We start from the raw sequence: 17797 nt of genomic DNA, 5'->3' as shown, positions 1-17797 counted from the left end.
GTTGTATCACCACTCTCCACATATATAGATCAGTAACTTGGGTTGTATCACCACTATACACAAATATAGATCAGTATCTGGGCTGTACCACCACAACTCCACATATATAGATCAGTAACTGGGCTGTATCACCACAGCTCCACATATATAGATCAGTAACTGGACTGTATCACCACTCTCTACATATATAGATCAGTAACTGGGCTGTATCACTACAGCTCCACATATATAGATCAGTAACTGGACTGTATCACCACAGTTCTTGTCCAGAGCCAAGACAAAAAAAGTAAATATCAAACCAAATTCCCCTCGATCCATTTTGTTTTGGCTCACCTGGAGAAGGACACATTTGTAAACACTGCCATTTTCTCAGGACAAATTAGCGCTGCAAAATCCACCAAAATTTCTTTGACAAACTCCCCATCATTGAATGTCTTACTGATTCTTGCAGTATTGTAATATCTCTAATGGGTTGATGCAGACAATGAAGATGGTGCCGTGTTTTCTTTAATGTCCATATCTATGCTCACAAGTGCACCACACAGCACACCCAAATATTAAAGAAAAGAGAGCGCTAACTCAGAATAATGCACGTGGAGCAAGAGTCACCTGAACTTGGGCGTTGGTGCAGGGACAGAAGACATCTTTGAGAATGTCAAATTTTTCTGCAAGAAAAGGAGCTGATCAACATGTTGAGGAGTGAGACAGCTCCTTTGTGCAGTAACAATATTGCCAGCTGTTGAGAAAACTTCACAGCTTTATACTTGACGCGTCGCGACAGGCATGAGGGTCCGCGCACCGAAAACGACGTAATCGCGGTGGCTCCGCCCGTGCCCTGTCGCTTTGCAAGTAGGGGTGGGCGATACTCGGAATTTTGGTATCGATACGATACCGATACGATACTGGTCAGTATCGCCGATACCGATACTTCCAAACCGTTGGGGGGGGCGATACTTTTTACTTGCAATTATAATCCATTGATAGAATAATTTATATTAAATTATATATATTTTTGCTGATGCTGGTCCAGCGTGTCGCGTGCCAGTGATTATGCCTCGTGCCAATGGTGGCACGCGTGCCATAGGTTGCCGACCCCTGCTGTAGACGGTCAACCAGTTTCAGCTGTGGAAAATTCAATTAAAACAGGCGAATGCACCACAATTAAGCCAACTACAGGAAAGTCTGATGTATGGAAGTCATATTCTATTGTAATTAATGGAGAGGGAAATCGGCTTGTTGTGATTGATATCAGAAAGTGTTGGTGTACGTCACCTGACGGCATGTGTTTGGACTGTGGTAAGAAATGGGACAGCGCGATCCATCGCTATATAGCTGTTTTAATAAATACATAAGAAGATTTCAAGTACTAAATCTAATTAATTCAATTCATATTAGGATTGCGGGCGGGGGCGACAGAAATGTGTATGTGGCGGACGGGTGCGGGATTAAAACAAACGGGCGGGAGCGGGACTAAGACAAGCAGGTGTGGGCGGGAGCGGGATTAAAACAAGCGATTTTTTGGCGGGAGCGGGATTAAAACAAGCGGGAGCGGGATTAAAAAAGCAGTCCCGCGCAGACCTCTAAACTGCAGCAAAAGAATCAATATTTTCACTGTGGTATCGATCCGATACCGATCCTCACCTTTGTATCGATACTATCGATATAAATATCGATCCGCCCACCCCTATTTGCGAGGTCGTGCACCTCTTGAATTTTGAAACTTTGTGCACACCGCGCTTCAGCACAATGAACAAAGTCATGTTTGCAGGGTTCATACACCTAAACAAGGTGGAATTCAAGCACGTCACGTGAGATAAAACGCGAGACGTTAAAACGGTATGCATATGCGGGGAAAATTAGCCAATTCTAAAGATCGATCTCAGGTTTAATAAATCGATATAGAATCATTCAAATGTCGATTTAAATCGAAAAATTGATTTTTTAAAACACACCCCTAATCACCACTCTCCACATATATAGATCAGTAACTGGGCTGTATCACCACAGCTCCACATATATAGATCAGTAACTGGGCTGTATCACCACTCTCCACATATATAAATCAGTATCTGGGCTGTATCACTACAGCTCCACATATATAGATCAGTAACTGGGTTGTATCACCACTCTCCACATATATAGATCAGTAACTTGGGTTGTATCACCACTATACACAAATATAGATCAGTATCTGGGCTGTACCACCACAACTCCACATATATAGATCAGTAACTGGGCTGTATCACCACAGCTCCACATATATAGATCAGTAACTGGACTGTATCACCACTCTCTACATATATAGATCAGTAACTGGGCTGTATCACTACAGCTCCACATATATAGATCAGTAACTGGACTGTATCACCACAGTTCTTGTCCAGAGCCAAGACAAAAAAAGTAAATATCAAACCAAATTCCCCTCGATCCATTTTGTTTTGGCTCACCTGGAGAAGGACACATTTGTAAACACTTCCATTTTCTCAGGACAAATTAGCGCTGCAAAATCCACCAAAATTTCTTTGACAAACTCCCCATCATTGAATGTCTTACTGATTCTTGCAGTATTGTAATATCTCTAATGGGTTGATGCAGACAATGAAGATGGTGCCGTGTTTTCTTTAATGTCCATATCTATGCTCACAAGTGCACCACACAGCACACCCAAATATTAAAGAAAAGAGAGCGCTAACTCAGAATAATGCACGTGGAGCAAGAGTCACCTGAACTTGGGCGTTGGTGCAGGGACAGAAGACATCTTTGAGAATGTCAAATTTTTCTGCAAGAAAAGGAGCTGATCAACATGTTGAGGAGTGAGACAGCTCCTTTGTGCAGTAACAATATTGCCAGCTGTTGAGAAAACTTCACAGCTTTATACTTGACGCGTCGCGACAGGCATGAGGGTCCGCGCACCGAAAACGACGTAATCGCGGTGGCTCCGCCCGTGCCCTGTCGCTTTGCAAGTAGGGGTGGGCGATACTCGGAATTTTGGTATCGATACGATACCGATACGATACTGGTCAGTATCGCCGATACCGATACTTCCAAACCGTTGGGGGGGGGCGATACTTTTTACTTGCAATTATAATCCATTGATAGAATAATTTATATTAAATTATATATATTTTTGCTGATGCTGGTCCAGCGTGTCGCGTGCCAGTGATTATGCCTCGTGCCAATGGTGGCACGCGTGCCATAGGTTGCCGACCCCTGCTGTAGACGGTCAACCAGTTTCAGCTGTGGAAAATTCAATTAAAACAGGCGAATACACCACAATTAAGCCAACTACAGGAAAGTCTGATGTATGGAAGTCATATTCTATTGTAATTAATGGAGAGGGAAATCGGCTTGTTGTGATTGATATCAGAAAGTGTTGGTGTACGTCACCTGACGGCATGTGTTTGGACTGTGGTAAGAAATGGGACAGCGCGATCCATCGCTATATAGCTGTTTTAATAAATACATAAGAAGATTTCAAGTACTAAATCTAATTAATTCAATTCATATTAGGATTGCGGGCGGGGGGCGACAGAAATGTGTATGTGGCGGACGGGTGCGGGATTAAAACAAACGGGCGGGAGCGGGACTAAGACAAGCAGGTGTGGGCGGGAGCGGGATTAAAACAAGCGATTTTTTGGCGGGAGCGGGATTAAAACAAGCGGGAGCGGGATTAAAAAAGCAGTCCCGCGCAGACCTCTAAACTGCAGCAAAAGAATCAATATTTTCACTGTGGTATCGATCCGATACCGATCCTCACCTTTGTATCGATACTATCGATATAAATATCGATCCGCCCACCCCTATTTGCGAGGTCGTGCACCTCTTGAATTTTGAAACTTTGTGCACACCGCGCTTCAGCACAATGAACAAAGTCATGTTTGCAGGGTTCATACACCTAAACAAGGTGGAATTCAAGCACGTCACGTGAGATAAAACGCGAGACGTTAAAACGGTATGCATATGCGGGGAAAATTAGCCAATTCTAAAGATCGATCTCAGGTTTAATAAATCGATATAGAATCATTCAAATGTCGATTTAAATCGAAAAATTGATTTTTTAAAACACACCCCTAATCACCACTCTCCACATATATAGATCAGTAACTGGGCTGTATCACCACAGCTCCACATATATAGATCAGTAACTGGGCTGTATCAAGTGCACCACACAGCACACCCAAATATTAAAGAAAAGAGAGCGCTAACTCAGAATAATGCACGTGGAGCAAGAGTCACCTGAACTTGGGCGTTGGTGCAGGGACAGAAGACGTCACACGCAGGTTCACTCCGACAGGCACAAGGAATGCACAGCACAGGCGTGCAGGACCTGTGGGCTTATAAGGAGTGAGAGGTAATGAGGGAAAGGTGTGTGTGATTAGTAAATTGGTGATAGAGACCAGGGGAGTGAGTCAGATAGTTAGAGGGCTGGATGTGGCCCTCAGGCCATTTAATGCTCAGGTCTGGTCTAGTGTATCTGTTGGAGCTGGAATCCACACTTTGGCTGTGAATCAACCATGAAGTAACACTTGTTGTGCAAGACACAAGTGTATTTAATGTAATTTGTGTAATTACATTAATTTTATTTAGGTAATTTATCTAACCAGACACTGAACATAAGACCATACCCACCTGAGGCTCAACGTCTATATAGGAGGGACTGTGAAATTTGGCCTGGAATTAGAACTATAACTAAAACTATAGTACTACACTCACCGGTCACTTTATTAAGTACACCTTGCTAGTACCAGGTTGGACCCCCTTTTCTCTTTAGAACTGCCTTAATCCTTCGTGACAGATTCAACAAGATACTGGAAACATTCCTCAGAGAGTCTGGTCCATATTGACATGATAGCATCACGCAGTTGCTGCAGATTTGTCGGCTGCACATCCATGATATGAATCTCCCGTTCCACCACATCCCAAAGGTGCTCTATTGGACTGAGATCTGGTGTCTGTGGAGGCCATTCGAGTACAGTGAACTCATTGCTGTGTTCAAGAAACCAGGCTGAGATGATTTGCGCTTTATGACATGGCACGTTATCCTGTTGGAAGTAGCCATTAGAAGATGGTACACTGTGGTCATAAAAGGGATGGACATAGTCTAAACCTAACCCTAACCCTAGAAGTGGCACCTGGTGTGGTCTGCCAATGGAGGACGGGTTCCCTTTTGAGCCTTGGGCCTCCCAAGGTTTCTTCCTAAACTGCCTAGGGAGTTTTCTACTTTCCACATGTCCATCATTAAAACTTGGCTCTGTCTTTCATTTTAACATTAAGTCTAGTTTATGTTTGCTCTTGTCTGTCTCTTTACAATATTGAACATCTTATGTATGTGATTTTGTGAAGACCAGGAATTGTTTAACACATTTCAACCAAAATCTGTAAAATCTGAGGGAAAAAAGGATATAAAAAAGGAAAGTTGCCTGCAGCACTCGATGATCCTTCAAGCAAAACTGTTGTCATGACAGAACGGAGCAAAGGAGAACCACAGGTTCACATTCACATCTACCTGGTCCTCAGACCTTCATGTACCACAATTTCATCAAACCACTGAATTACATAATTTAAAATGTTCATTTAAATAGTGTGTGTCATGGAAATTTTCTAATAAATGGATGAGGACTCAGATGTGGTTAAATGATTAATTTATTACAAAAATATAAATATATATAAATAGGACAAAGACAGATACAAGACAGACACAGACATGAGAGTCTGAACTAAACATGGTTACACTGAATCACACTACTTCATTGGTGTAGTCCTTCTGCTTAGTCAGAATGGACATGTCCTAAATCATAAAGTTCATAATGATCTCTTATAATAAATAAACATGATCTAATCAATGATTATTAGTCAATAATCAATCATTTCTGTCACATGTGTGTCTGTGGCTGTGTTTGTGTGTGCAGGTAGCCTCTTTCATGGTCCTCGGTCTGATGTCAATGATGATCCCCCAGTGCAAAGTTTTTGAGGGGCTTGTGGTGGTCCTCGTGTTCATGGGCTTGTGTGATGGCTGCTTCATCACCATCATGGCCCCCATCGCTTTCGAGTTGGTAGGACCCATGCAGGCCTCCCAGGCTATCGGCTACATGTTGGGCCTCATGGCTGTACCAATGACAGCAGGCCCACCCATCGCCGGTGAGTACCAAGTGTTACCAGCTATGAGGTAATGGGGGTGTTTGCTTATTTGTTTTTTTCTTTATTTGATGACATATTTGGATTGTAACAATGCCTGCTGTAGAGCAAATTAAGTGTGCCACCTGAAACTGTGTAGTGTTCCAAATAATAATAAAGTATAAAAATGAATTGGGAATACATAGATGAATAGTAAAGCTTAGGAAAGCTCATTCATATGGAGCAAATGGACGTTAGTGGCCATCTTTTCACACAGATTATTCAACAACTTTTGTGGCAACTTTATTTGTGGCAAAAAGACTGCTGCTCTGACATTTTACTACTTACCTCTAAAAATCTTTGGTTTATACTCTGTGTGATGAATATCTTGCCTTTCTGTTTCCAATGATTTTGTTAGAATCTTCTGAAGTATGTACACACATGTCTTCTCCCATATACACTGTCAGTGAGGGAGGATGAAAGCATACTTTTGATTCATTAGGCACAAATCAAATTTTAAATAAGTATGTTGAACAAGAATTTAATTAAGCCTGCCAGCTGTCCACACTTAACTCCTTCTGAGAAAACACACACACACACACACACACACACACACACACACACACACACACACACACACACACACACACACACAAACAGACCTAACACGCATCAGTATATCAGTGGGCATGATATAGATATACAGAGTTGTGTTTAAGGGTGATTCCCGAGACTCTCACATCCAGTGCTGTTTGTTGATTGTAGCCTCTGGTGGCCCTATGCATATTTGCTCATTATCCACAGTGTACGCCATGCCTGCATTAGGGTTAGGGTTATGGTTTAGGGTTAGGGTTTAGGATTAGGGTTAGGGTTTAGGATTAGGGTTAGGGGTAGGGTTAACACATTGCACACTGTTCAGAACATTTCTCAGAATGGACAGAACACCAGAACAGCTGTTCTTTTTCAGTACATTTCAGGAATGATTTCTCAGAAATTCCAGCGCCAGACCATTAGGATAATGTATGGGACATGGAGAGTGGTCTTTAGAGTGCTTTTGAAAGCTCTGCTTCGCACAGGAATGTTTGGTTTAAGTTTTGATTGGCGTTTGTTTGATTATTGTTGTAGATACTTGGCAACCCTGCCTACACCCCCTGCTAATACCCCACAAGGCCCTGTTAACACTGCAGCTCACGCCCCCGTCTAACTGCTGCCCCCTGGGGGCCGCTCCGGACGCAGGCCAGCTCCTGCTCCATAAACCATGAATGGGCTTTTGCATATTTTGCTGAGCTTGACTGCAAGCGTCAGTGAATTTCCACATGTTAAAGCGTGTTGAAATGTTGGCCTACATTGAAGCCTTTCGCCAGGCCCCCATGGTCACTGCTCTCAGATGTGCGCAAAAACAATGTGACTGGCCAGCTTATGTGAATCAAAGCATTATTTTATAATTTGATGCTCAGAAATGATCAAATCTATGATATATTTATTAAGTAAATAAACTCACAATGTGTGTGTGTGTTCACATGAGTGTATCAGTTTAACCTTGAATTTAATTTGGAAAAACGACTAGTAACTTTTGTTTCATTTTACTTTATAAAATCTCTCTCCCTCTCTATTTATCTTCCCTCTCCCTTTATATCTCTCTCTACTTCTCCCTTTATCTCTCTCTTTCTCCCTTTATCTATCTCTCTCTGTACCTCTCCCTTTCTCTCTCCTTCCTTTTTGTCTCTCTCCCCCTCTCCCTTTATCCCTCCTGGTCTATGCCCTTTTCAACTCTTATTCATATTCCAACACTCATCCACTCCTCTCTGTCTCTGATGTCTTGTCAGGTCTTCTCCACGACTACTTTGGGAACTACCATGTGGCCTTCTACCTGGCTGGTGTACCCCCGATGGTGGGGGGCATCGTGCTGTTCTTCGTGCCGTTGGCGTACCAGAGACTGCAGGGGCGGCAGGGCGAGGCGGCCGACCCTGGCAACGACCCCGGCAACGACCCCGGCAACGACCCCGGCAACGACCCCAGCTCTGACCACATGCTGAAAAATTGCTCCAACGGAGACATGTTGCCTGGATACACAGACATGGAGGCTCACATATGAACCACACCTGAGCTCACAAAGAGGTGAGGCAGGGAATTTAAACACCCTTGGCCTGCACTGGCAGCTAACCCTAACACTTGCTTCAGGGCTATTGGTGGTCATTTTAGTAATCAAACCTACAGTATCAGTTTGGAGGGACCAGCCAGAGATAAGAAAATCAAATATCTGACTTTGAAAGACAGTTTTAGAGCTAATTAATAATATATTACTCAATAGCAAACAGACTGATCTGCAGTCTAACTATTTTAATCATTCTGTTTTTTCCATTTGATTCCATCTTTCTCTCTCAGATCTCTGTCTCTTCTTTCTTTCAATTCAGGAGGAGTGGCCAGGGCACTTATAAAACCTGCCTCCCTGAACACCCCCCCCCCCCCCCCCCCCAACCCTCCCTCTCCAGGTGGGACATTTGGAAGGTGATTCCAGGCATCAACACTACCTCCATTACTTGTGGTGTCTGTGGAAGGAAACAAAGTGATTTACACACATACACACCACAAAGGTTGAGGCCCACAGGAACGAAGATGTTTAATACAGTGACGGAGAGCTTACATCACACATTTAGAAGCGTTTCTAACAGGTTTGATGCTAAAGGAAAAGCAAAGGCATTTCAGACTTTACATGGGAAAAAGAATAATCTGTGAACTTTACATATGAAAGACAAACATCTACACTTTACACTGGAAATACAAACATCTGTCAACTTTACATGGGAAAGAATGATCTGTCAACTTTATAAAGGAAAGATAAACATTTATACTATATACGGGGCTGACAAATGTCTACAGGATGGGTGGTGGGTTTAACAAAAGATCTTTGCTCTCTGATGATGTTTGGATACATATGTCTTGTTTTCTTTTCATTTTTTTGAGTAAAATTGTATTTGTATGGGGTTTTTTGTATTTTACGTTTCAAGTTTCCACTAAAGTTTCCCTCTTGCTGTTCTCCACAGCATAGGCAGGTTGTCCTCTTCTCCATGCAGTGCAGTTGCCCTGAAGTTTGATAACCTGGTTTTATGGTCATTTGAATCTACACAGAGTAGCTGCAGTACCATGTCACATTCAAGTGCCAGTGACAAACTAATCAGCTAGTTCAAGTGCTAGTGTAAACCGATCAGCTAGTTTAAGTGCTAGTGTAAACCGATCTGCTAGTTCAAGAGCTAGTGTCAGAACGATCAGCTTGTTCAAGCAATAGTGTAAACTGATCAGTTAGTTCAAGTAATAGTGTAAAACGATCAGCTAGTTCAAGCGCTAGTGTCAGAATGATCAGCTAGTTCAAGGATACACTGCAAAGATGACACTACATGTGTGCAGACTCTTCACAGGTTTCAAGGTCTTACTATGCAGTAATGAAACTCCAACTGTGTGACGTTTCAGAGCCAGTCCAGTTCATCATAACCCTTGTTGCCAGTGAGTTCCTCTAATAAGGCCTTAAATACTCTACAGGAATCATCTTGTACCATTGGCCTGCGAGTGATAAGGGCCCACTTCAGATTTAACTTTCATAGAGGAAAAATCCTTTGCATATTGTATAGATTTTATTTTAGTTATTTTTTTGTATTTGTTCATATTTGATTTTATCAGAGATAAATTTTTTATTTTTAATGGCTTGTGACTTGCAATTGAAAAACAGTCATCACTTATGTTTGGGGATTTAAAAAAAACTGTATTCAAGAAACCCTAACCCTAGTTAATGGAGAGGAGTGTTGTGTCCTGTCTCATGAAGACAATCAGAGTGTGATTCAGTGAGTCTGTGTATAAACGGACAATCAGTGTGTGATTTAGTCGGTCTGGGTATGAATTGACAATCCGAGGGCGGGGGTCTGGGTATCAACAGAAGGTTCTTCTGCCATTTACTGTTTTAGATGCAGTGTTTGAAGCAGGCGTGCTGCAGGTCAGTATTTATACTACAATATTTGAAAATTGAGAGAAACTTGAGACGTCGATAATCTCTTCAAGATTCTATTCCTTTGTGCTTTTTTTGATTTGTTCAGTTTTGCTTTTGATCAGTCATGAAGAAAAAACTTTCACAAGTTAAAAATCCATCCCAAGAACACACATTAGACCTTTTACTGGATGGTCTCCTTCAACTACTCTCCTATAGGCCTTTAACCTTAAATGTTGCCATGGAGATGTTTTTCCTCCAGTTTAAAGAGTGTCTGTTAATATAATTGATTTCTTGTCCTTAATCTTATTGGTCATTGTGGTGTTGTTATGGATACCTGTCTATCCGAGCTTTCACGCTCTTATCTGTGGTCAGCGGTGTCAGAGATGCACCTGGTCACTATTGAAGAGAACAAGAGACAAAAAAACACGATGGTCACGATGGAAACCAAACTGCCTCACTGGGACCCACTTCAGGTTTAACCATGAACCAGTGCTGATGTCACTGCACCACCAGAACCACATACCTCTGCATTCTCTTGAAAAAACAACAACTGGAAGCTGATCGTGAGAGTAAATGAGAGGACATGAATGCTTAAATAAATTGGTTGATAAACTGACTGTTACACATTAGACATGAAACATTAACATTTGAGTGGAAGAAGCGTTCACAGCTGTCTGTAGAATTAAGATTAGGGCACGCTTACCTCAGAAATCTACCTGTTAAGGTGCATACTGTCATAACAATCTACCTGTTAAGAGGCATACTGTCATAACAATCTACCTGTTAATATGCATATGGTCAGCTTCTCTCGTGTGTTGCACCTTAGTCAGTGATTCCACCTGTTGGAATTTAGTGATTGTTGTATGAAGAGTTTGAGCCTTAACGTTATTGATACTCCATTCAAGCATCTCACTGTCTCTCACTCTCTGGTTCTGTCTCTCTCTCTGTCTCTCACTCTCTTTGGTCCTCTGTCTCTCACTGTGGCTCTGTCTCTCTATGTCTCTCACTCTGGTTCTCTCTGTCTCTCACTCTCTGGTTCTCTGTGTCTCTTTCTCTCTGCCTGCATTAAACTTTGAACATAACAGTACTTACTGTTGGTAACCCTGCAAACAGAGCATCTCTAGTTAAATACCATAATCTTTATACCTGCAATCAGCTGGATCTGTAGCCATAGCTGTTTCAGATGCAGAACATTTTGTCAGCTGTGTGTTTGTGGGTGCATGTGGTCCCAGGTGGGAACCTTTCCTTCTTTGTAATGTTTCAGAAGCTCAGGGAGTTTGAGAGGATGTTTGTGGGGGAGGGGGGGGGGGGGGGGGGGTGGTGTTGGCACACTCAAACCTCAGTAGACCATTCTAAAGATTTCTGGGGTTCCAGCCCATGCCATGGTACAACGAAAGTGATAGCCTGTGGACAGGTCCAGCTTGTTTTATGAGAGACTTTTTTTCCCCTTATACTAAGAATTCATCTCCATTTCAGTCCACATATTAATTTTCATGTTCTTACCATTGAAATAGAATGTTGTAACCCAGCTCATGAAATTTGTCTTCCATAAAAAGCCTAATTTAGAATTTGGGCCAAAGTGTGTGCGCATGTGTATGTGCGCGCATTTCTACGCATATCTGTGTGTGTGCACACGTGTGTGTGTGTGTGTGCATGTGCACATCTGTGTGCGCACGTGTGTGTTTCATTTGCTTTTAGATTCATCTGCCTTTGCTCCACACTTTGCAGATCAGAAGCATAAAATATTCAATGAACCTTTAACACGACATATAAAGGTAGAATTCTCCCGTCTCGTTAACTCGAATGAAACATGGTTTCATTTTGGCCTTGTTACTTACATCTCCCACTGACCAATCATATCCAGGCTTCACAATAAATATGCATAATTTTATATCAATAAAGGCTCATTTCTAAAGTTGCTGTGTTTTTGTAAAATGAAATGAGAGAAATGAATTTTTTGAATTAAGTACAGCGTTTCCTGTCTTGCATATTCCTGTGAATATTTTAGACACTAAATTGATTTTTTTTGTTTATCAATGTTAAAAGCTTCATTTATAATACTTGTTACATTTTAATAGTTATTGAATGCATTTTAATGTTTACTGAAGTTTGAACATCACAGTATCAGTATGTCTCATGCTCCCAGGTCAATAATAATCAGTATTGACCTGTAAAGTTGACCATAAGGCTTTAAGCCATCACATCTGTGCCTACATTTAAAAGGGCCGATAGACCATTTTATTAGCTCGCTTGCTGATTAGTAATTTAAATACTTGATTGATTACTGATTGATTTTCCACAGGTTCATTTTATGATGTACCTGTAACAGTACTCTTTTTTTTTTTAAGTATAATCGGTCTCCATCTATCTATCTATAGATCGATATATGTATGTGTGCATATATATATATATATATATATATATATATATATATATATATATATATATATATATATATATATATATATATATATATATATAGACATTATACATTATATAAAGACATGTTTTTGTGTTTTGTAATATTGTATATATTTTAATCACCCTCTGTGGCTATAGCTTTATGATCTTGCAGAGTTTTGCAAGTTTTTTTTTTGAAAATTTGTTCTTTTGTAATGACATTGATTGTCTGTAATGATGCAACTATTAGCACAGATCAGATATACCTATACTATTCACCACCTGGGGGAGGTCTGGGAACATTTTATATTATCAGGCCATCTGGTTTTTCTATATAAACTTAACATTTTCTGAAGCTCTAAACATAACCTTGAATGGACAATTGTTACATTCTGATTTGTCTTAAAAATAAATGTTTAACATATTTTACATATTGTCTGTTAAGCAATATTGACACTTGCATCCTATAACATGATAAACAGGTGAAAAATTACTAAACAAAATAATGGAAGATGAGAAGTATGAAAGTACTTTTTTACATGTAAGTAAATAGAACATTAATTGACTATAGTGTTTATTTTTTCCCCTGTGTTTTCCACCGTGTTTCTTTTTTCCCCCGGTATTTTTTTCTTTTCCCCGGTATTTCTTTCTTTTGTGGCTGTTTTTGTTTGTTTTCATTCCAACTACGTTTCAGTTCAAATTAGTCAAAAGGATTAAAGTTATGCTGCTACATTCATGTAATTTTGGGTTCATGCAAAAAGCATCTTGGAAATCCAAAATAAACAATTCTTATCTTTTTGCTTCTGTTTTATATATAACCAATAATAAACATCACAATACTCTGTTTTGTCTGTAAATTATATGTATGTTTTATGAGTTCTGTCATTGCTTTACCATCTAATATATATTATTAGTAGCCTTCATTCACCCTATCATAGAACTGTAAGTATTCCCCCTCATACGTGACCTGTGCTTTCAAACCTTGGTCATGACATCACATTATGACTGATGCAAGAACACACATCTGCACTGAGGTGGCCGGTAGCACTTACCACACACAAGTGACACCATAACAGCCTCTGCTCTCTCATTCCCATCCATTTATATGCCCTGAGCACCAGTATCATTGATCATGCAATGGCATAAGTTCACCACAAGAGGGGGCCATTGCACTGTCCTACAATAGGAAAAAAAATCATTTAGATTTTCCACATTTCCACATCATTTAAATATTTTCCACAATCGTCTTACCAATGGGGCTTGGAGCAGGCAAGAGAAGAGGATTTTAAAAGGAAAATGTGTGTAGTCAGCTTTTGATTCACATATATTGAAGGGATTAGTCATTAATTCCACTTTCCATTCTTCTTTCCTCAGAATTTCAGATGAAAGTGTGTGACTTTGCTCCATATCCAAGAGCCTCTGTCCAAACATCACTGTTGAAAATCATCCTCCAGTGGACATATGGACATTCTGAGTGGACAGAGCTGTAGACCGACATCTGGTGAACCCATCCTCAGATTATTAGTGAAGGTAGGGTTGCTATGAGCTGTTAGCCCCAGAGTTAGCGCTGCTGACACACATGATAAACCTGAACAGTATAAACACGTCATTTAGTGGTCAGCTAAGTCATCTTCATGAGCGTTCTCCTGCTGCCTGGAGTGTAACAGACTCTTGTTAGTAAGAGGTCTGTCAAGTCCACCAAATGTCCAGAACACTGAGTCATGGCTGCTCGAGACAGAAAGAATCAAGTGTAAGTCTCGGCCTGTGATGAGCTAAGAGAAACTGATCATGGCTCCTCCACTGATGCACAGGGAGAAGCGCAGGTCTGTCACTCATAAGCTCCATGAGGCATTACTGCCTCAGCTCTGCTGGACACAGTCTCTAGCCTCTCACAACTTCCACTGAAACAGGAAGCAGCTAGCTCACCGTTAGCAAAGATGTTTTACAGTAATGGGAAGAACAGCATTTCTGCACCAGTCTCTTGCTTTAAATGCATTTTCCCCACTTCACTTCTCCTTTGGTCTCCTTGTTTTAGGTGAATCATAAATATTCACATAGAACTGTGTGACTTTTTGTTAAACAAATGCGACAGCTTTCAGATTTCAGCATTTTGCGATAGTTAGATGGTGAGTTTCTCAACGTGTCTGAGTAACAGTAATGGCAACACAGTCACAATGCACAACAGCAAAGTCTGTTTTTTGCTCTTTTAGATGTAGTGAAGTGTTTTTTGTTTTGGTTCAGATAGCAGGTGACACAGGGGGTGGCTGAGATCTTTTCCACAAACGTTTGTTCAGTTGGGCTTTAACTCTCTCATTCCAAACCAAACACAACCAGCAGTGCTTTTCCTGTCACACAGGAACTGATAGTACAGTTCATTTATCGTTGTCAGAGTGGAAACAGTATCTTTGGTGATTTATTTTCTTACTCACACACACACACACACACACACACACACACACACACACACACACACACACACACACACACACATACTCTTAACACAGACAACATACATTTGCTCTCGCATATTGCAAAGTCGAGGTTCAGCCTTTTTACTGACATTTTTACTGAATGAAATTGCCCATATATTCCCAGATTTTACGTGTAGCTGTTCCTAAACGGGACTGGATGTAACACGATCAGTGGCAGAAACGCAACTTTATGGAACATTTTGGGGAATAAATGTAGAAACTGAGACCTAAGTTACATTTAAGTAAAAATTTACTTAGAACCTTTATGTTTGGTTAAAATCATGACATTAAAATTCAGTATATAACATTTCTTGTATATTTGTATATACATAATGCCTGTATTACTGAGCATCACAGATTAGTTAGAAAAACACCCAATGAGTAAAACTTGGAAATCTTTACTAAAGGATATTACATCACAGGAAGGAAGTGTACACACGTTAACAAAGCAGTTACGCCAGCCACCCCAGAATTATATCACATCAGCTCTGTGTGCGCTATGCTAGCCACCTCAGAATTAGCCCAGCTTCCAAATGTCAAAGTATTTTCAACTCCTGAAGTAGAAATGGCCCAGGCTTTAAAAAACAGTTCAGCATTCATAGGGATGATTTCCTGAGATGACAAACTAGTGAGAGATTGTCCAAAATAAGTGTTTTGGGAATCAATCAACCAGAATGATGAAATGATTGCACTAGTAAGTCATTGCATGAAAGTGAACTGCACTGTGTTGTGTGAAGTTTTCTTTTGAAGTTTTTTTTGCATATTTTCTTGACACAAGAGTCCATGCAGTGTTGCTGCTGTTTTACCAAAGGGGTAGGCTAATTGGCGAAGGAGCTAGTTTACTAGCTACACGAGATTGTTGAATGTTTACTGCCAGAGACATTGAATTTTACATTCTTGTATCTGTGCAGTACACACTATAGTAAAAACATGCAAATAAGTTACATTTAATATAGTTATTTCAAATGAATAACTCAAAATATACTACTACTACTACTACTACTATACTACTCCCAAATTCTGTTTGGGAATCACCTTTTCTTAGGGTGACCAAACGTCCGTATTTCCCGGGACATGTCCGTATTTCACGTCCTGTCCCGGGCGTCCCGGGATATTTTTTAAAACTGTGGAAATGTCCTGGTTTTTAAATTACGTTAATCGGGCCATTAATTCTACAGGCACTAGGACCCTGAGCACGGCGCTGTATGACACGGAATCCCTGAGCCTCATCAGTTGAGCCTCATCATACTCAACTGGCGGAGAACCAACAACTTAAGCCTGCTTTATACCTCCGGACACGGACGAATTTCGCGTACTGGAATATTTTGCGGAAGTAGTAGGTCATCCGGGTATGTTTCGCGTACTGGAAATTTTCATTTTGGTCACATACTGCATACGGCATACTGATTTAGGGCTCGATCAGTATGCCAGTAGTATGTAGTAGACTATTTCGAACACAGCCCTCTTCTTCATAGGCCCTTTTCACCCTTCCGCATTTTTTCTTCCGGAAGCTCTCGTCGCAGGGTAAAGTTACTTCCGTTACACATTAAACAATGGCAGAGTCCAATAACAAGAGCTTTTGCAGTACACCAGGGTGCTCGATCTCGAAGCAAAAACAGTCGTATCTCAGTTTCTACGGTTTTCCGGCTGACGACGAGCAGAAAAGAAAATGGGTTTGTGCAATTAGGAGAGATGAAGGGGAAAACTTTGTGATACGGAGCATCTTTGTGTGTAGCCAGCATTTCACTGCTGCAGACTACATAGCAGGAAGCTTGCGGCTAAAAGTTGGTGCTGTTCCCTGTTACTGTCCCGGTACTGTTACTGTCCCCAGTACTGTTACTGTTCCCAGCCGGTTTCAGTGGAACAGTTGCTGTCCGTGTTTGAAAGATCAAGCTCTCGGCTGGGAGTACACGTACGTCCGCTAGCATCTAGCCCCGGTTCGCTAGCTTCTAGCCCGGTTCGCTAGCTTCTAGCCCCGGTTCGCTAGCATCTAGCTCCGGTTTGCTAGCATCTAGCTCCGGTTCGCTAGCATCTAGCTCCGGTTCGCTAGCATCTAGCCCCGGTTCGCTAGCATCTAGCTCTGGTTTGCTAGCATCTAGCCCCGGTTCGCTAGCTTCTAGCCGTGATCCGATAGCATCTAGCTAGAAAAGATTAAGCTCTCGGCTGGCAGTACACCACGAACATCTACTCCCAGCCGAGAGTTTGCTCTTTCAAATGCGGACAGCAACTGTTCCACTGAAACCGGCTCTGAAACTAGCTGTGATCCGCTAGCATCCAGCTCTGCTGAATAAACAATAACACGTAATAACTTGGTGTGTGTCATGAACTTTATTGATACTGATGTAAACCAAACAATCAATAGCTGACGTTACTCGGCTTGCTAAATCTGGGGGTACACTGTACGATATTTTAAATTGTGTACTCAGCTCCAGCTCAAACTGTACGACTAAATCACAGGGAGAGTCGGCTCGTGGAGCTGCTTCAACAGTGCGATACTCTCACGAGGAGCGATTTGAATTTCAAACATGTTTGATATTCTTGCGACGCTGCAATTTCTGATCGGGAGTTGGTCTGAGGTGTGAATCACTCCTCGTTTACCTGTGTAAATTACACGATGCACGACACGCGATTGAGCCGAAACTCGGCCCGATCGCAAAAATAGTCGCACAAGTGAAAAATCGGCTGAAAATGGGCCAAAAATCGCATAGTGTACGCCCAGCTTAACCTAGCTAGATATTGTTAACTAAAGCTGTCAGTATCATTCGTAATATTATAATGTATATCATAATATGGACTGTTTTACCACTCCGTAGGATGACTAATGGAACCAGCT

At 41.3% G+C, this 17797-nt stretch overlaps 1 protein-coding gene across 2 annotated transcripts in view; it reads left to right on the top strand.

The window, feature by feature from the left end:
• slc16a2 (solute carrier family 16 member 2) overlaps positions 1 to 13337 on the top strand; it is a 51600-nt gene extending 38263 nt beyond the window's left edge. The window contains exons 5-7 of one of the 2 annotated variants that reach the window (XM_076988468.1): positions 5910 to 6138; positions 7941 to 8232; positions 8529 to 13337. In XM_076988468.1, the coding sequence (XP_076844583.1) occupies positions 5910 to 6138; positions 7941 to 8209 (498 nt within the window). In that variant the 3' untranslated portion in view covers positions 8210 to 8232; positions 8529 to 13337. Of the gene's footprint in view, positions 1 to 5909; positions 6139 to 7940; positions 8233 to 8499 lie in introns of both variants that reach the window. The other variant, XM_076988461.1, reaches the window with a different exon arrangement.
• Positions 13338 to 17797: the final 4460 nt, after the last annotated feature.

This window comes from Brachyhypopomus gauderio, chromosome 2, assembly GCF_052324685.1.
Source record: "Brachyhypopomus gauderio isolate BG-103 chromosome 2, BGAUD_0.2, whole genome shotgun sequence".
Lineage (NCBI taxonomy): Eukaryota > Metazoa > Chordata > Actinopteri > Gymnotiformes > Hypopomidae > Brachyhypopomus > Brachyhypopomus gauderio.
The sequence above is the reverse complement of the archived record's forward strand: the minus strand, read 5'-3'. Positions and strand labels throughout refer to the sequence as shown.